At 40.1% G+C, this 20,488-nt stretch overlaps 1 protein-coding gene across 1 annotated transcript in view; it reads right to left on the minus strand.

The window, feature by feature from the left end:
* Window positions 1–8,345: 8,345 nt before the first annotated feature.
* LOC133976534 (NALCN channel auxiliary factor 1-like) overlaps window positions 8,346–20,488 on the minus strand; it is a 30,497-nt gene continuing 18,354 nt past the window's right edge. Inside the window, exons 2-3 of the mRNA XM_062414754.1 lie at window positions 10,672–10,843; window positions 8,346–8,644 (exon numbers count right to left, since the gene is read on the minus strand). Of these exons, the coding sequence (XP_062270738.1) occupies window positions 8,346–8,644; window positions 10,672–10,843 (471 nt within the window). The remainder of the gene's footprint in view (window positions 8,645–10,671; window positions 10,844–20,488) is intronic.

A 20,488-nucleotide genomic window follows, 5' to 3' on the forward strand; every position in this document is an offset into this window, starting at 1 on the left:
TTTGGTAAGAAACGGTAGACATGTTTTTAAGTGTCAGTAAATTTTGTTTTTTTTTGGCCCTTGAACTGATTTTCTTCCTTAAAAAAAAGCAGCCGTGCTTTTAAAAGTTGTTTTTATAATCAAAACTTTACTTTATAAGCAGAAATGTTTGTGTGCAGTATGTAGGCCAGTCACCACCTGTCAGTCAGGACATGGAAGGGGGGGGGGGGGCACACTAATGTGTATAAGAGACTGACTCATAAATGATGTGGCTTCTGGCAGTTTGATCAGGACTTTGAGAGTACGAACAACATCCCACAGCTACTGTACAGTCTGGGAAACCAAAAACATCGTGGTAGCCAGTTGTTCTCTACTGATGATACATTTATATTGTGGACTTCCAAAAACCCCAGCATCTCAAAAACACATAAATATCAACATCTGAGATGGATTGTGTCTCCTAGTGTTTAGGCACTACTTGGAAACTACTGGAATCTCAGTGTCAAAGAACCTTTGAGAGTACAGTGGGGCTCTTCTCCTGTGGTATCCAGATCCTCACTGACCCCGGCACAGTGTAAAGGAAGCTGCTCCATGTTGTAATGTTTTGATATTTGCATATTGTATATGTATTTGTCAGCATCTGGCAATGTTTGTAATCTTCTGCACTGCTTTGTCAACATAGATTTCTGATCTGTCATGCCAATAAAGCTTCTTTGAATTTGAATTTAAATTTGACAGCTGCACTTCACTGGAGCTGTGTTCGGAAAGGTAAGGCAGCGGATATTTCCAATAAACATCACAATCTTCTATGCCGAAGTTTTAAAAACATCACAATCTTCTGATCTATTTCTATGATGACGGCATGCCCAGTTTCCCATTTACACTACTGAAAATGACCCAATAATGTACTTTACTGCAGTGATGTAATGCTAATGTTGAGTCTTGTAGATAATGAATGCGATAGTAAACATTAACAAGTCCATTTGTTAACCCATAATTAAGTCACTGTAACTGTTTGAGAGGTGTAGTATTGTTGTTAGAGACTTTAGATGTAATGGATCTGCATCTTAGGCCTGTGTTAATCCATACATAGACTGCACAGATGGTGCACAGTTGTTAGAGTTTAACTGTCACTTCTATTGCTATTGTAAATATTCAGCTAGTAATCATAAGTACTAAAGTAACCTACTTTTAAATGACAGTTTTCCTGCTATTGTATGTTAATATATATCATCTAAACAGTGGTGGAATAAGTACTCAGATCCTTTACTTCAGTATCAATACCACAATGTGAAAATACTTCATTACAAGTAAAAGTCCTGCATTTAAAAAAATATGTAAGTATTACCAGCTAATTGGGCTGTGACTGTTATTAAATCAATTTTGCTTTATTGATATTGATAAGTCAATGCATACGAAGCATTTGATAGTTGTAGCTGCTCGTGGTGGAGCCAGTTTAAACTGCATTGTGATGGTCATGAGAAAAATCTGACAGGTTTTGAGATGATAGATTTGGTAGGAAAGAAGAAAAAACTGTTCTACATATAAATGAATATGGATTCATTGGAGAGTTTAACCTGTTTGGACCTTAAACCATATGAGGGGACATGTCTCTTTGGTAACACTGATTTTTTGGAAAGGTCCACAAGCCAAAATGTATGAAAACCACCAATTTAATCCTTAACAATGTGTTTTAATTTACAAACTCATCATTGTGTTACGTTGTGTCAAATCTTCATTGAAAAGTAACTAAAACTGTCAAATAAATGTAGTGGAGGAAGTACCTTAAAACTTAACTCTAATGCAGTACTTGAATAAATACACTTACTTACTTTCTATCACTATATTTAAATAACTGAAAAATTAAAGAGGATCATTTTTACAGCAAATGTAACATTAAATCAGTTCTTAATATCTGTTATTGGTGTCATTGATTACTAATCATCAGTATCAGCCCAAAAAAGAACATATTGTCAACCTCCAACTATTATTATTATTATTATTATTATTATAAAGAATACTTACTGTTGTGGCACTGGGCTCTGTAAAAGCACCTCTCTGTGCTTGTGTCACACTGACCAGAACTGACAGCGTGGGCTCTATTAAAGTCCAGAAGCGCATGATGAGATCATAGGATGCAAACCTAACAGAACACAATTAAGATGCTACCATTTCAAACTTCTATCAAACCTGCTTGGAAGTACGTCAGATATATGATTACATTAGCCTTCATCTCACACACACACACACACACACACTACTATATCTACTGCTACTGCTCAAGAAGTACACAACAATCAATAATGAAATATTGCCAGTACAAGGATTCTGACAACAGCTAAGTACTTCAACCCCCATAATAAACACAGTTCTAGTTTCTTTAATTAGCTAATAACATTTACATGTACATGTGTATATACGCATAACACATTTTAGTGCATCTACGTCTAATCTGAGCGTACTGGACTTCTTACCTTGTGAAAAACTGAATGTCACTATCTGAGCCTGCAAATTGGTGAATGCCAAACCGCTGCTTCATAATAAGCGTCTCAATTTGATTTCTTAGCTGGAAGACCTCCTCTCTGAGGGCCGTGTTTTGATCTAGAACTGAGTCAACTAAGTCTGCAACTGCAGGGTCAAGAGGTCAAGAGCCGAAGCGTAGTCGTGTTCCCGAAGGATCAACCTTTGGGTCCAGTGTATCACCCTCCGCCAGCTGGCCTATCCTCTCACAATCCACTAGTTTGGAAACTGAAGTGGAGAAATTGTTCCAGTCAAACAATGTCGGAACCACTCCCTTCTTTAGCAGTTGCCGAGCATATATGCATATATTTATATAAATATATATATATATATACACACACAGTGGGGCAAAAAAAAAAGTATTTAGTCAGCCACCAATTGTGCAAGTTCTCCCACTTAAAAAGATGAGAGGCCTGTAATTTTCATCATAGGTATACCTCAACTATGAGAGACAAAATGAGAAAAAAAAAAATCCAGAAAATCACATTGTCGGATTTTTAAAGAATTTATTTGCAAATTATGGTGGAAAATATATTTGGTCAATAACAAAAGTTCATCTCAATACTTATATACCCTTTGTTGGCTGTCAGATGACAGAGGTCAAACCTCTGTCATCTGACATTCTCCCAATCCTCTTCTGGATCATCCAAATGCTCTCTAGCAAACTTCAGACGGGCCTGGACATGTACTGGCTTAAGCAGGGGGACACGTCTGGCACTGCAGGATTTGAGTCCCTGGCGGAGTAGTGTGTTACTGATGGTAGCCTTTGTTACTTTGGTCCCAGCTCTCTGCAGGTCATTCACTAGGTCCCCCCGTGTGATACTGGGATTTTTGTTCACCGTTCTTGTGATCATTTTGACCCCACGGGGTGAGATCTTGTGTGGAGCCCCAGATCGAGGGAGATTATCAGTGGTCTTGTATGTCTTCCATTTTCTAATAATTGCTCCCACAGTTGATTTCTTCACACCAAGCTGCTTACCTATTGCAGATTCAGTCTTCCCAGCCTGGTGCGGGTCTACAATTTTGTTTCTGGTGTCCTTTGACAGCTCTTTGGTCTTGGCCATAGTGGAGTTTGGAGTGTGACTGTTTGAGGTTGTGGACAGGTGACGATTATACTGATAACGAGTTCAAACAGGTGCCATTAATACAGGTAACGAGTGGAGGACAGAGGAGCCTCTTAAAGAATATGTTACAGGTCTGTGAGAGCCAGAAATCTTGCTTGTTTTCGTAGGTGACCAAATACTTATTTTACCAAAAATGTACCAATTAATTCATTAAAAATCCTACAATGTGATTTCCTGGATTCTTTCCCCCCATTCTGTCTCTCATAGTTGAAGTGTACCTATGATGAAAATTACAGGCATCTCTCATCTTTTAGTGATATAATCTAGTGATGTCTGGAAACAGCCCGTTGATCATTACTGCCCCCTGATGATTTCATCTATGGCTTTTGTTTGAATGTAGAACCTCCTCCTGTTTTCACTCTTTGCAGTTGACATTTTCAACTGGCCACCTAAGAACCACCTCCCCCTTTTTAGCTGAGCCTCAATCTTGCCTGTATATGTCACACTGTAAGGTCTGAATGCAAATGCCCTCCCTTCCTGCCTTTTGTTTCTTTTCTTTTGCTGATCACTGCCTTGGTGTTACTGTATGAAATGCTTCCATTTCATTTGCTCTGGGTCAGTCTAATGTCTCAGACCCACACTGTGTCAGTCCACTCACCAATAACCCAGGCTATCAATAAACACCATCATCACAGCTAACTTTGAGCAAGGACTTGAGTGGTTTTCTTTCACAATGGTTGCAATTAAGCATTACATTAAATAAGTATCTATGAATTTATTTAAGCATTTTATGATATAATTATGTATTTATTTACTTTCAGCCCCTGAAACCTCCATAGACAAGCCACACAGTGAGATAGCTGTTGATAAAATGTACTACATGAGGGGATTGATTGTGTTCTGATTATGGTGCTCTACTGCCCTCTGGTGGTCAATAAGAATAACTGGTCTGCAAATACTTCAACATCACTGCATCAATGTGAAAGACACTCAGTGGAAAAAAAGACAAACACCAATAATGTTTAACATAATTTATATTTATTTTCTTTTGAACAAAATGTTAATAAATGTATTTGTTTTACGTCCAAAAAAGATCATGACTCGTAGGACGCATTTTATAAATAATTTCATCCAAGTCTTTTGTAGAAAAAAAAGAAAGTAAATTAGCAAACTAAAGCATCTCTAGTATGACAATATGACAACTTTATCATAATTTTTTCTCTATATTTGAACCCTTTTCTCAATTCAAGCTTCATTTTTTTGTATATTTTTCTCAAGACCTCTTTATCTCATCTTTTTAACATCCAACTTAGTCCTACTCATCAACTCACACCACTGCTTTAGACAACAGAAAAATGCGGCAAAAATCTCAAAAAACAGACAAAAACCAAGGAGGCAAACAGAAAACACAGTGAGATTCCAACAGTGGGGGGGCCGGGGGAGGTAGGAGGGTAGGCAGGGATAGGCGGGCAGGGGCATCTTGGGATCCCACATCCTCAGGACATATTTACAACAGAAAGGACAAGGGCGGCGTCTGCATAGATCCACAGGACTCAGATCATGAACAGCTAGAGATCGAAAGGACGGAATACAAGTGTGGGCCTATTACATCCGCTGCTGTCTTCAAGGAATGTAGTTCTGTTCTCATTGAGGGGAACAAACGAACAAAACAATACATCTCACGAGAATATCAAGCAAAAGGGATCAGAGAGTAAACTGGGGGTTGGGAAGGCCAGGGAGAGAGAGGGGGGGGCTAAAGTCTATGAACTGCATCTTGGAAATCCAGAGGCAAGCGTAGACTTGACTTCCATCCCACTCTGATGTGTGTGTGAACAGCAAATCAATAGTCATTACGTCATGTGAGGCGAGGTAAGGTCACGTTGTTAATGGGAGGGGGGACACTGATACCATGTTTTCACAGCAATTTGGAGGTGAAAACAAGTGCTGAAGTTAAAAGTCCAATCTGTCTTCAACTGATCATTACAGGCAACTAGCCTAGGCTAGGGTTCTGCTTCAGTGCAGAGATTTAGCATCCTTCTGTGATGTGATTTGCCTTTATTTTTGGTATGTCACTAGTTGCTCTTGGTATCAGATTTTAGTATTGGATAAATATTATCTTTTTTTGTCCAATTTCAGTGCATTCCTCGCGAAAAAAATAGGAGTTAAACTCCTCTTGAAGGTGCAGTGTGTAGAATTTAGTGGCATGTAGCAGAGTGGACTTGGCAGAAATGTAATATAATATTCATACGTATGTTTTAATCAGTGTATAATCACCTGAAAATAAAAATAGTTGTGTTTTCGTTAGCTCAGAATGAGCCTTTTACATGTACATTGGGAGTGGATCCTCTCTCATGTTGCAGTGCCATGTTTCTACGGTAGCCCAGAATGGACAAACCAAACACTGGCTCTAGAGAAGGCCTTTTGGGAGTTTTGTGGCCACCGTAGGTTCTCCTACATGCTTGGAGGAGGAGGGGGAGGGGTAATCAGTTGTTTGCAATCTGCAACCTCACCATTTGATGTCACTAAATCATACACACTGGTCCTTTAATCCCTGCATGATCATGTGTCAATGTGCGCTTTACTAGCAGCAAACAGCAAAAAACAACAAAATCGGATGGATCAGCCCTTGAAAACTCCTCACACTCCTTGCACGCTGACACTAACACAGCCCTTTGCTAGTCTGTGAAAGATAGCGGTTGATCAGCTCGTCTAAGGGTGATTTGAGAGTCGACGGATTGATTGATTGATTGATCGACTGACTGGCTGGCTGCTCACTTGCACCCACTCTACGATACCGAAAAGCCGAGCCGACAGCAGTGAAGATGCCACAAAGTAGGACACTAACACTGGCTTTGTTTTTTTTTCTATATTGCTCCATTGCCAGTATCTGCCTCAGTGGGCTAATGCAGCAGAGAGGCACTCAAAGATCTGGGGCCTCATTTATCAAACCGGATGTAGAACAAGTTTGAAATGTTTGTGTATCGGTAACGGTCCGCACAAACAAGAAAATGAACAATGATAAATCTCACCTGATCTGCTCGTGCATGTACAGGCTCATTTACATACAGAAACACCCCATAATGCCATACATGGTCAACTAAAACTCTTAATTGACATTGCCGCATGTGGCTTATCCAAAGATAAATAAATATAGATACAAAATAGATATTGGAAACTGTACCACTTCCATGTAATTCATAGATTATGAATTTGCTTGAATTGTTGCATACCAAAAGAAATCTAGTAAAAATGAATGGTACCGAAACATAACAGTTCTTTATTAATGCAGACTGATTTTGATTGAATGTCACTGACAGATCCTCTGGATCATACAGACCCAAAGGAGCTCAGCAATGCATCACTGAAGAAACGTATAATAGTAACATTATTGACACAATTTTACTGACAGCACAGATTTCAAGAATGATAGTTTAGTTTTAGTTACATTTACATGCTTGACAGTAGAGTTGTTTTGTGTGGATTACACCTGTGAACCACTTTGGGTTTTGTTGGCACCCATGGCCAGAAGTGGTTCTAAATGTACTCACATCATCAAGCATACGCACGATCTAATCATGAAACTTTGCACACGCACGGTTGATAAATGAGGCCCCTGGTGTTTTGGCTTCATGCAGCTGTCCTCTGTTCAGTAGGTAGCAAGCGCAACTAGTTTCCCTGGGTTGTCCCTGCAGTCTCATGAGCAACAACTCTAAATACTAACTGTGGCATTAAGACGAGCACATGAGCTGCCTGTCTGCAACACCAACACTACCATATGAGGTAATCTTAACACTTCAGAGAACATCACTTCTTATTCTGGCATCTCATCCCTCAAGACAGCTAAACTGTAAGCTCAGCATCAACTCCTGCAACATCCTGCGATAATAAGCAGAACCACCACTACCTTTGCAACTTCATCACTCCTAACTTGCTCAATGGCCCAGCAAGTTAGAAGAGAAAGCGAGCCAGTCTCAGAGCACTTAAGGTCCTAAAATGTGTAGGCATGTACCGTCGTAAGGGGTGGATAAAAGGTCTAGTGTGACGAAATACAAGCTGAACATTAGAATATAGAAGAATCACATACATTTTGTTTTCGGAGAAACAAGACCCACATGAGTGATGGATGAGTTAGTCCCGGCAGGCCCCTTGAGCAACATCACATACAAGGTAATAAGAAGATGCCTCTAAGGTGATGGAGAGTAGGAAGTGGAGTACAGTTGATATGTCAAAACATTCTGGCACCTGAAAAAAATGCAGCAAAAATCTAGGTAATGATGACTGAGAGCCCACACTCCATCGATGTCCATTTTTCCTCTGATGTGCCATCCATACACACACCGAAAACGTCAGGAAGGGAGGGGAGAGGGTGGAGGGATAGGAGGGAGAGAGGAGAGGAGAGGAGAGGAGAGGAGAGGAGAGGAGAGGAGAGGAGAGGAGAGGAGAGGAGAGGAGAGGAGAGGAGAGGAGGGACAATATGCTAGAAAACATTTGGATGGAATAGAAACAATGAGCAGGTTTCAAGTGGCAAGAGGTCAGTTCTTTAGAGGGGTGGTTCTCAAACATCTCGGTTCGGTTGATGTCCAATCCCAGCACCCTTAGCTCCAGTTAAAAGCCCTCCCACTTCCTGTGGTTGATGGTTCATCTGCGGCAGATTGTAGAGGCATTTCCAGCATGTCAAGGCCAGATGTGTCCCTGGCATCCATGACATTGTAAAAGCCATAATCCTCTTTGTAAAAGCGACATCCTTCTTTACAAGCTCCAGCCTTGATTCAACCCCAAGGTTCACTCCTCGTTAGAAGCGCTCTCCTCTGGCGAGAAAATGGCAGCCACGCCCACCAACGTAGAATTATGGGAGGCTGAAATGATGATGACAGTGTGTAGGAGGACGAGGGCCAGCAGGCAGATCTTCAGTCGCCCGCTGCACAGTCTCGGGGTGGCAGCGGAGGTGACCGAGGCCCCCTCGGGCTGGCAGGAAGAAGCAGTCCTTTTTAGCGTCCCGCCTGAGGGGTTGTCCATTTTGGAGTCCCATCGGACGTCACAACACTCCGCCTCACTGTCTGATGGATGATCTCTCAACAGCCCTGAGAAAGAGATAACACAGGGGTCAAAAACTGTATTTATCCATTTATTAAAAAAAGGGTCAAGGTAATTCAGTTTTTTGGCTGACGTGTAACAAATAAATCAAAAATACTTTCTGCATGAAGCTGGTAATAAAAAACTATTGATACTTGAATCCTGTAGCTTTAACTATCTTTCAGTTTCCATATATATATTTCTATAGAGCAGGAAAGCATTTGATTCAGCCTTTAGATCAGATACTGTAGATTAGTGAGTTGAATTCATTTGCAACTTATCATTGCTCAGTTTAAACTGCTACAGCCTTACCTTGTCTCGAGTTTACTGACTTCATGACTTTTCTGTAATGTTACTCTGTGTGTGGTTAGGTTTAGGCAACAAAAGCACTTTGGTTAAAGTTTTGGTTGAATGTGACAGTAATCAAGTAAACATAGAGTTAGGCGTTAGGGTTCATCACTATTGACTTTTTCAACATTTAACAGCTGTGAGCCGATAATGTATTGCAAGAGCTGATATTGTAGAAAAAAGCATTAAAATGGGTTTATCGGTGAACATTTTCCATCTTGTCTTATACGCTCATTAAAAACTTCTTAGCGTACTTCGGGTGGCATTATTATTTCTCTCAAAACGTATTTACTTTTGCAAATTAGCATTATAAAAATGTAATTTCTACATTTTTCAAAGTTAGCCATACAATGAAACCAAATGGGAGTGGGTCTGTTTTTGGCTAATCCGGCAAATGAAATACCACATTTTTTAATAAATCCAGTATTAACATAAAACAGTTTATTTATTGGAACACTACCCACTATGGAGATATTAAAAGGGATGAGTACCATTGTATAAACTGTATAGTCAAATATTGGATGAACCACAGATCTAGATTGCCTCATTTTATAAATCATCACATCAACCTTACTAATGTGTTGCTTTAGTTCTATTGAAAGGCTAATATCACCCTGATGAATTACTACACTGATACAGTACAAGCTTAATCTAATATAGCCATTTTTCAGGAGAAATGACAGAATTAAATGGAAGTAGGGCATCTCAATAAAGCCTGAAAACAGTTCAAGTTAAGTGGAAAACACCATCTGTTAATAACAATCAATCTAATTAGCCCAGAATTGTTTGATGGCAGTTCAGTGATGGTTATCGCATCGATGGTGGCCCTCGTGTTGGACATCCTTCAGTGCTGGACTTCAGTGTGTAGCTCTAATCATGACACAGAGGGACGGAACAGACACAGTGACCCTCGGCTGAACCCAAATTAAAGTCCACGACCACACAGACAATGACGCACTACTGCATCACTTGCTGACCCTGGAAGACTTACTTGCCCATGTGTAAAGGGAGCTGTCACTGTGCTCATCTGCACAGGGGACACTAGACTGCTGAGATTGGTGAGAGCAGATCTAGGACAAATTATCTCTCATGGATAAAGCTTAGTTCTAGACTAAAAAGGACTTGAAAACGAACCAAACTCTTTTTTTAAAGACATTAGCTTTCAACAATGGAAAGAATAAATATGTCTTTGGCAAAAACAAAGCATTGACGTCATTGACTGATCTAAAATCCCTGAAAAGTAATTCTCAGATGATGCTGTTATGAAGCTCCAGCTCTTCAACATAACTAGTTTGCTGGCATATGGCCATCGTCTGGTCTTCTGAAGTGGAGCTCTTGGTGATTACTATAGTATAAACTGCAGTAAATATTGACAGACAGGCCAAATTCAATTCATCAATGCATTGTTAAAATGTCCTTGCCTGAGCTTGGCTGTACCCAAACACACCACTAGATGTCATCAGAAAGCCTTTAGAAACAGCTCACTGTATTCTTGGAGGAATACCATCCACTCAATATGGAGATGCACATTTTGGATGAATTAATATTGTGCACCCTTTTCACTAACATAAATTAAATCAGGAGGTTTTCTCTGAAGGAGCAGACAACACAAGGCCACACAAACACCACCACATGCAAACACACAGCTGGCACATCTCTGCTGCTGTTGTAAACAGGAAATATTAACCTGTGCAGATGAAGCTGGGGCTGCCGCCGTGGATCAGGTCGTCGTTATCGGGCAGGATGAACGGACAGCTCTGCTGGACCTCCAGGCAGTACTGGTAGCATGGTATCTTCTTCTGACAGGACTGCTGGGTGGTGGGGAAAAACTGAGCACAGAGCCACGGCTTATAGGCCGTCTGAGGAGGAAGAAGAAGAAAAGGAAAGAAAATTACATACATACATTCTGATTCATGATCCTGTTAAAGTTTGTCGAAAGTTGTTTTTGGCTCTGTTGGAATTTAGGCTCTCCCTCTGTAAATATTAGGTTTGTACAAGAGCCAATGTGTCCATTTGTCATCCTAAAAAGTAATTCCCTGTATATTTAAACCACTGAGCTTTTCCAAAATAGTATGCTCATGTATGAGTAAAGGCTCAGGAGATTTTAACCAAGGCTAGTCTGCCAGAGCATTAGCTAACAGAAAGCAATCCATGCCAAATACAGTGTGATGATTTGCTTATTTATGGGATATGAAATATGAGAAGCTGCTGCAGCAGATACATAGATATTATAACCCAGATCAACACCACACTATGGCTCCAACAAACAATTATCTTTCTTATCAATAACAGGTATTGATCATAAACCAAGGTATTGGACGAATTGTAAATCTGATGATGGCACTATATCAAAAATCAGGGAAAGTTATTGCAATTGATCCTGAGGGAGACTTGAAGGACTGTGCCAAAATTCATGACAATCCCTCAAATAGTTGTATTGTAAATATACTGTACTGCCATCCCTCGAGCCACACAGCCAGCATTGATTAAAGTTCCCATTTCCAAGGTGATATCTAGTCCATAACCCAAAGACATTTAAGAAAAGCGTCTAATCCCCACATATGAAAGCTGAGAATTGTTTGCATTATTTCATGAAAACAACTAATCAATTATCAAGATTTTTGTTGATTCATTTTCATCGACTATGCCTTTAATTGTCTAATCGTTTCAGCTCTACACCACACAGCTGTGGAGTGGTTTATTAAAGCATTTTTTAATTGACTTTAGTATTTTTGGCCAGGTGAGAACAAAGCTATCCAAATCTATAAGTGTCACCATATAATCTCACCAAATTCAAATTTCTACCAAGTTAAATTTGTTGTTATTCACTGGGAGTCAGAATGTCAAATAAAATGCACAGACTTATGTGCATAAGGAGACAGATGGTGATTTCTAATAGCTGAAGCCTCCGGCTTGGAGAGCTTAGCAAAACAAAATGAACCAAGGGCAAACCACAGACTGGATTCACTCTCATTTCTGCTATTTCTTCATGTGCTTTTTACTGGGTATAACACAGAAGAAGGGAAATTACAACAAAGAACAAAAGCGCAGAGGCAATCCATCATACAGAGACTGTAATCAAATTTGTTTAGACACCCCTCTGCACCCAAAATCTCCAACCTGGCGGGCTGAAGGATCATTAGAACTCTGAATAACAAAAAACAACATGTGAATTGATGTGACTATGCACTTGGCACTGTGTCTCTAAATAAACTGAATAAAAGAGGGAACAAGTGAATAAAAATGAAAACAACTGAGTCAAGAAAATAAAGTTATGAGCAACTACAGAAGAATACATGACCCCTTTTAGTTTATTGGGTACAATACTGATATTGATATTTGAAAGTTTAAAAATGTGTTTTTCATCATAAGCATCAACAATTTTAATAAGGATCCCATCAATTTGGCTATTAAACAATTGATAAAGATATGAATAGGAGGAATAATTTAATGTTGAAGTTTATCTTCATACATTTTTAATGGGTAAACTGCACTAGAAATGAGTGTATGTTTGACAACTATTAAAAAAAACACAATAATATAAAGTTAAGATAGGAAAAAATAGACCCAACTGTATCAAATGCAGCATATATTGTAGAACCAACCAAACATTATGAATAGTACTTAGATTTTTAATAGTTAAATGAGTCATGCTAATGGCTCCTTGAGGCTGTACTTATGCCAGTATTTACACCAAGCAACTTTTTTAAAAAACACAATAGAGTGCAAAAGGCAAAAAAGTGAACAGAAATTGCAGCAGCCCTGGTTTTTTTTATATATATACAGTCTATGGTTTTTCAGAACAAATCATTGCACATACAAGGGCAGCTGTGGCCAAAAGCTGCTTTTGTTTCTGCTCCATTTTTCAGCAGTTTTTCTTCTTTTAAATTTCCATCAGAAGATCCCCAGTCTTTGTGTCTGTGACCAAAAACTCAATGACTTTGTTATGACACATTGTGTTTAGAAGTGAGTCAGACTTTAGTTTTTTAAAAGTCTTTGTATGGTGGGCATTAGATACATCACTGCTAAATTGGCTAAATCTTAACGTCAGCATGCTAACATGCTCACAATGACATTGTAATTTAATTTAATTTAGTTTATTTTGGTCACCGAACTCAAACACACATGTACAAATAAAGCAAACAATTTTATGTCCCCGTGCCTTGTCCTTATCTCCACCAGAACTACTGACAAGCAAAAGGGAAAAACAAAATAAATAGATACATAAATAAGGCTAACAAGCTCTTTAGCAGTTCTACTGTAATGTATGCCATACCCATTTAGCACGTTAGCATGCTAACATTTGCAAATTAGCACTAAACACAAAGTATATTTGAGGCTGATGGGAATAGTTTTGAACATATTTTGTCATAAATCAACTTTTTGGACAAACGCTTTTATGTCGCTTGCACAGTAATAGTGAACATGCATTTTAGCAATGCTAGTGGCTAGCTGCAATATCCATTTAGCATGTTAGCATGCTAATATTTGCTAATTAGCACTAAACACAAAGTACAGTTGAGAAGGGTTAGACTGAGAGATAATACATAGAGCTGCTGCTAGCATGGCTAAAAAGCCTGTTAGCAACAGGAAAGCATTTCCCAGCCATTATTTCAACAGATTGAACTCAAAAAATATACTTGACATTTCTGTATCACACTTTCTTTTTACCTATTGGCCAACATACAGTACATGTATGTATACGTGCCAATCCCAACATATGTGTGATAAACTGAATCTGGCTGATATCGGCTCAGCACGCCTATCAATCACACTTAAAAATACCATAACCTGCTAGATATCACAGCTTCTGTTTCATCAAGGCAAAAGACTTTCCAGAGTTTTCACCCACGAGTGAACACGTGTCACACTGTGTGCTCAAACAATGGCAGGTCAATGCATGTGCACAGTGCATCATCATGTGCAGCCCACACAAGGTTACTCTTCCATTGTCACCATCTTCAACATGGACTGCTTACGTCATAGCAGCTCCCATCAGTCCACTGTGTTTCCTGTGACCGGATGGCAATATAGTATGTCACCTATTGTCTTGTAGAAGCCAGTCAATGAGCGCAAGGGAAAGGTCTGCCCATTAAACCGTGGAAGAAATGTGCCGCTATTAAGCGATGAAAGGTGTTAGGAGAGTCATTTGACTACCTGACACATTCATGCAATAGAGGTACAACAGCCTTTTCCAAGTCATGAATCACAGACAAAACAAACCATTAGCGACAATCACCTTATTAGCAAGAGGGTGAATAATAAAAGGTTAAGCATTAACACATTGAAAGGTAGTATTTTACAATAAACATGACCATATATTCCAGGTATTGCATCAATTAAAAGTATAATAATAGTAATAATTCATAACAGTCAGAAATGCAGTTAATCTGCCTGTTCTGTCTGTGTGGATGTCATTTGATCAGATTAGTATGACCAAACAACCCATTAACTGTCATCATGTTGTGATTCAAACCTCTGATTGATGCACCGAAGCGCATGACATCACCGTTTTCCATCTGAATCCCACCCACTTCAATGATCATTTTATGGTTACGTACGACCGTGTTACTCATAGTCAGAAGATGTTAGAGAAAATAGATTCTTAGGGTCATAAACGTGATAATAGGAGACATTCTGTTTGGTTAATTCACACTTGGGATTTCTAAAAAGGTAAATCTCCCATACATTTTCAAATACTGGGAAACCACACAGGGGCCTGATGTGTTTCCTGCTTAGATTGACATCCAAAGATAACAAACACTGCAAAGGCAATTATAATAATCTGATTATGGTGCTGGTTGATGAGGGTGATAATGATGAGAACAGTGTGGACCTGCATGCTCTCTAAAATCAAATATATTCAAGACACGTATGACTTCATGTTGATACTTTCTGGAATAGACTGCACTGTAGGGGTTAAATCCTCCCACCTGCTTTCCAGGAAATACACACATCCCTCAAAAAGTGACTAGATAGATTCTGATATTCTGTCATAATAAACATGTTCGTTCAAACCGTGGTGACTACACCTCTTTGTATGTTGCAGGGTAATTTGGATAAATCAAGCAGACACACAGCAGAGTCCTCGCCATGGAGGAAGACCGAGGGGCTGAATGTGTAAAAGAGGAGAAACTGGCTCGAGGCTGAGATTTTTTTTTTTTAAATCACACAGATCATTGATTACATTTGTGTTTTAAGAATTTGGGGGTATTCTGTCGGAGTCGGAGGTGTTAAATCCGTGACTGAGGATTTTCAGCGTGGCGGCTTCCTGTCAGTACAAATGGCTGTTTGTTTCATTCGCGATGATTTAGCATAAATTCTTGCCAGCGGTGAGATAATCCGTCTAGGGATGCCGCGGCTATCAAAAGAGAACCAAAACAATACGATCACAGTCAGACAGGAAATCTGGGTCCTCCTGAAGATGTATGCTGGCAGTTGCCAAGGTAACGGCTTTTTCTGCTTTTCATTACAGCTCAATGGGTACTGCCCCACTCTCTGTTGGTTCTCTCATTGTGTGTGTGTGTGTGTGTACATGTTTAAGCGTGCATCCTGTTCTGTGTGTGTGTGTGTCCGTGTGCTCAGCGTGAAAAGGGAAGCGTATGAGTGCAAATTGAGTTAGTCAGGAAGCAGGCCTGGAGTCTGATTTGATCAGTCTAATGTGTGATCAGTGTGAATGGGAACCTGGCACTCAAAAAGCCTCTGTCACCATGCAGCTTAGTCTGCTTCAAACAATATACCGAAGCCCAGAGATGCAACCAGGAAAGATACCAAACTGGCAACTGTTTTCACGAGGACTTTCATGCACGCAGCTGATTCCAACCCCAGCCTGATTATTTGCACACACTCCTCCCTTCACCCTCCCTCCCTCCCTACTAAACCCCTTTAGGTGTTACATCGGTCAATGATTAAAATCTTCAATTCAAGGAAATGCTGGTCCTGATGTTTCGGACATTCGCATGAGCACAACACAGAGATGCAAAATACGCCAATATCTCTCCCGCTGCTTATATGCAAATCGTTTGAAGCCTAAAAATAACAAAAATTAAGATTCAAACACTGACGCTCTGGCAGATAAGTGTCAGCAGCACTGGCATCTGAATTTCACCACAGTGATTACTATTACATAAGAGGCAGACTGTAGAACAAGTCGTGGACTGCGTCTTATTCTCTGTTGAACGCAGTCCTCGTACTTCTTCTGGGGCCAACTGCTACACCAGCAAGAACACACTGTGCAGAACTTTAGTTAAATAGATAAAGGACTTATCGTGCACTCTTATTTTTTTGTACTTCTCTTTCCATATTCTGTTAAGTAACTTCAAATCAGGCAGAGCTTTTTGCACAGAAGCAGATCCAGAAACCCCTCCCACTCCAAACCCCTTCACTCCAGTCTGATCCGCAGCAGATGCATTAAGGTGATATTTGAATTCTGCTCAAAAACAAAACAAAACAATGACGATACTGCAGCAGCTTTTTGGAAAATAGTTAATTAATTTAAAGGAGCCTCTGGGTGGGGAGGCAGTTACTGTGGTGCACTACTGTATGGAGTGCAGCACAGCTTTGTACAGCCTGTGAACGCTGATATAAGACTGTTTTTTTCCCCCCACAATAAGCCCACATACTGTCTTTTTTCATAGGTCAAGATGTAGTGGTAGAAAAACACTCCTCAAATCACATGGGATTCGTATCATGACAAAAAAGTAACACACAGAGTCACAGAGTAACTTACTGCGTGCTCAAATCACAGTGGCTGACAACATTAGTGTCAGCCCATTCAGACACTGCACCAATAAAATCACACTACTGACAGTCTCAAGAGGTTCTGTCACTGCACAAAAATGAATAAAACTCTTCTTTTTGATAATTACTTTTTTCGAAACACACACACACACACACACACGAGTCAAAACAAACAACGAGGAAACGCGTGCTGATTTTCTTACCAAGCATTCATTTTAATTTCGGTTCGGCTTTAATGCTCTTGGTTTGTGTTTTCTGCTCGGCGCGGGAAATAATTGGCAGGTTGGAAAATGTGCATCTGATGCCTTCAGGGGGGGTTTTCTGCCTGCGTGCTGTCATGTAGCATCAATCAATCCCAGAGCGAAAAACATTCACAAATCAAATAGTAGAGCGTGTGTGTGTGTGTGTGTATGTGTGTGTGGAGTAAAGTGGTTGCGCTATGTCATATTGTCTGATGTTGCACCCAGCATGTTAAAAGAGCGATTATGGTGCTAGATATAATATAAACTAGCAACCGTAGAGAGGAATATGACATATATTATGATGTAATGAGATGACCCCTCGTTTAATACTACAAAGACTTTCTCTGTGCTTGGCTTCAGGGGGGATCCACGGCTCGGCTCAGATGGATTACACACACACACACACTCCTGTGATTTTTTTAGTATTGTAAAAACCGGGTCAGATTTGGTCATTCGACGAGCGTCCAGCAGTTCACAGAAAGCGACGATCTGAGGCTGACAGCTCCTGTAAATCTGACATGCAAAAAGCGGCTCTTCCTCCATTCGGCTTGGCCCCGGCGCAGGGCTTCCCCCTCGCCGCTCCCCATTCACATGCCTGTCAGCGGACGGAAGAGAGGGGCTGTGGGAGAGATTGCCTGAAGACGAAGAGGAATCACTGAGCTGCGGAGAAATATAAACACTCACGCTCAATATTCATTCAGTAGCGGCAGCGCGAGAGAAAAAAGAAAAAAGAAAAACACCACTATGAGGAAAAGTCAGATGTCAAGTAACAGCACGGTTTAGCCAAATGTTTCCTCGAGTAAATGTGTTAAACATTGTTAAGAATTCTGGCTGTTGTTGACATTGATGGTGTAAAAGAACCTGGACCTTGATGCACAGGTGGAAGTGGATGCGGAGCAAGATTAGAAAGCAAAACTAGAATTAATTCTAAGCAGCACTGCAACATAAAATCACTGACAAAAACATTCAGTAACAAGCAGAACTTTCCAAAGGTCATCACTGAATTTCTATTAATTGGTATCAGCTCATTGGACATTATCTCCTACAGTTATCTGCTGTAATTTAAAATAGATGTACTCTGACCACAGGTGCATTTATGTACTACTTTAAATAAGTTTCTCTTTCTTTTAAAGGACCAGTTTGTAGAACTTAGTGGCATCTAGTGGTGAGGTCGCAGATTGCAACTAAATAATGAATTAAAAACCCTCAACCTGCCCCTTCCAAGCATACAGCAGAACATGAAAGGACCTCAGCCAGTGTTTGGTTTGTCTGTTCCGGGCTACTGTAGAAACATGGCAGCCTTAGCGGAAAAGGACCCACTCCCTATGTAAAGGGCTCATTCATGATTAAAACATACTTATGGATATTATATTCCATTTCTGCCAGGTCTGCCCAGTCAGATGCCACTAAATTCTACACACTGCACCTTTAATGGTTGATTTCAGAATTTTCCATTGTGACAGGAATAAAATGCCATAGAAAAAAAAATGTATCTTCATTGTTTGACATGAATGTGTATATTCCACGATTAAATACTGGCTATAACTTAAATATGAAAAACTGGTAGCAGCCTTACAGGATAATTCTGGTCGTATTCTATGCTCTTTATCCTGTATTGTTTTCTTTTTAAAGGTGCAGTGTGTAGAATTTGGTGGTATCTAGCGGGACGGACATGGACTGAATGGTAAAAGGACTGTACTTATATATACTTTTCTAGTCATTATGACCACTCAAAGCACTTTTACATTACATCTCATTCACCCATTCACACACATTCATACACTGATGACAGGGGCTACCACGCAGGGTGCCAACCTGCTCATCAAAGGGAAACTAGCCATTCATACACATTCATACACCGTCGGCACAGCAACGGGAGCAATTTGGGGTTAAGTGTCTTGCCCAAGGAAACAACAACATATGGACTGGAGGAGCCGGGAATCGAACGTCCGCTCTACCTCCTGAGCCACAGCCGCCCCAGACATGACAGTAATAGAAAGGTATGTTTAAATTAATGTATAATTGCATGAAAATAAGAATTGTTGTGTGTTTGTTGCCTTAGAATGAGCCCTTATATCCACAGAGTGAGCAGGCTCTCTTCTATGAAGCCCACCATGTTGTTCCACCAAGTTTTTACAGTAGCTCAGAACAAACAAACCAAGCAGTGGCTCTAGAGAGGGACTTTCACATTTTTTGAGTTTATAATAGAGAGGCTACCATAGGTTTTCCTACATGATTGGAAGAGGAAGGTGAGGGGGTTTTCTGTGGGTTAAAACCTGCAACTTGACCACTAGAGGGCATAAAATCTTACGCACTGCACCTTTAAAACATATATAATACCAAAACCAACAAGTATTGTTAATAAATTAATCTTATTATTCTGTGCCTCACTGTTGCACTGGGTGACATGTTCAAATGCACACACTGTAGTTTATTTAGTCTCGGTCCTGCTCTTAGAAATACTTAAAAACATACAAAATGTGTATTAATCCACACATGTAAATAGTCCCCACAAAATGCACTGTTGTTCCTGTTTGAGTAACGTTTGCTAGAAACTACACTGCCTTGCTGCTTTAGGAAACATTTATAATTATGTTGTGTGTATAGCGATGTAAGCAGAAGTCGTGAAACTGTGAAATTGCTCCCTGACTTCATAAATCAAGCTGCGAGTGAACTGTACTCATGTTGTTCTAAGCTCCCGGGTATGTTGAAACTTTAACTCTGAGAAGTATCAACTCCCTCTTTTCTCCCCAGCATGACGGCGTTTTCACGCACACACACACACACACACACACACACTTTCACACGCGCGGTGGCAACGGTAGCTATAAAGTGGAATGACAGTGACGGCTATAAAAAGCATATGAGTCAGCTGCAGAGTGAGATCTCAGTTAGAATTTGAATGACACAGATCATTACCACTCGAACAGATCACGGTTGCCGCAGAACAGGAAGCGGCTCTCACACTACCTCGGCTATTTTCAGACGCGTTTCTTTGTTTGAGGAGAGATTTTTTGACACTGTAATGTACTGACTGTGCAAAATGTTACACCCAGATTCTTGATAGGAGAGACACTCAAATTGGGACATCTTAAGAGTCAGAAATCAAAATAAAATCACGTGGTTTGTTTCACGGAAAGACTGCGTTTCTATATACTACACACACATAAAAGAGATCAGATAAAATGCTGTTGACAGTCATCAAATCTCAGTGTCCGCCTTGCATCACTGACGCAATCCTTGGATAATACAGCAAGGACAGGGATGCATAGAAGGTTCGTCCTCCTGCATTGATTTCCTTACTTATTACATCCTATTCCCCGGTGATGTAACGTATCCAGGTGCTGTGTACTTCTGGAAAATGACACTCTGAAGCAGAGCGTCCTCATCATCTTAGATGGTTTCCAATTTCCTCGTGTTTGTAGGTTTGCCGTGCCATCTTCTACCGACGAGAGATCCCTCAATAAAACAGGGTCAAAAAAGGAACGTGGTGGAGGAGTACAGTACAAAATCTGAGCTTAA

The sequence above is a fragment of the Scomber scombrus genome, chromosome 24 (genome assembly GCF_963691925.1).
Source record: "Scomber scombrus chromosome 24, fScoSco1.1, whole genome shotgun sequence".
NCBI classification, from domain to species: Eukaryota; Metazoa; Chordata; class Actinopteri; order Scombriformes; family Scombridae; genus Scomber; species Scomber scombrus.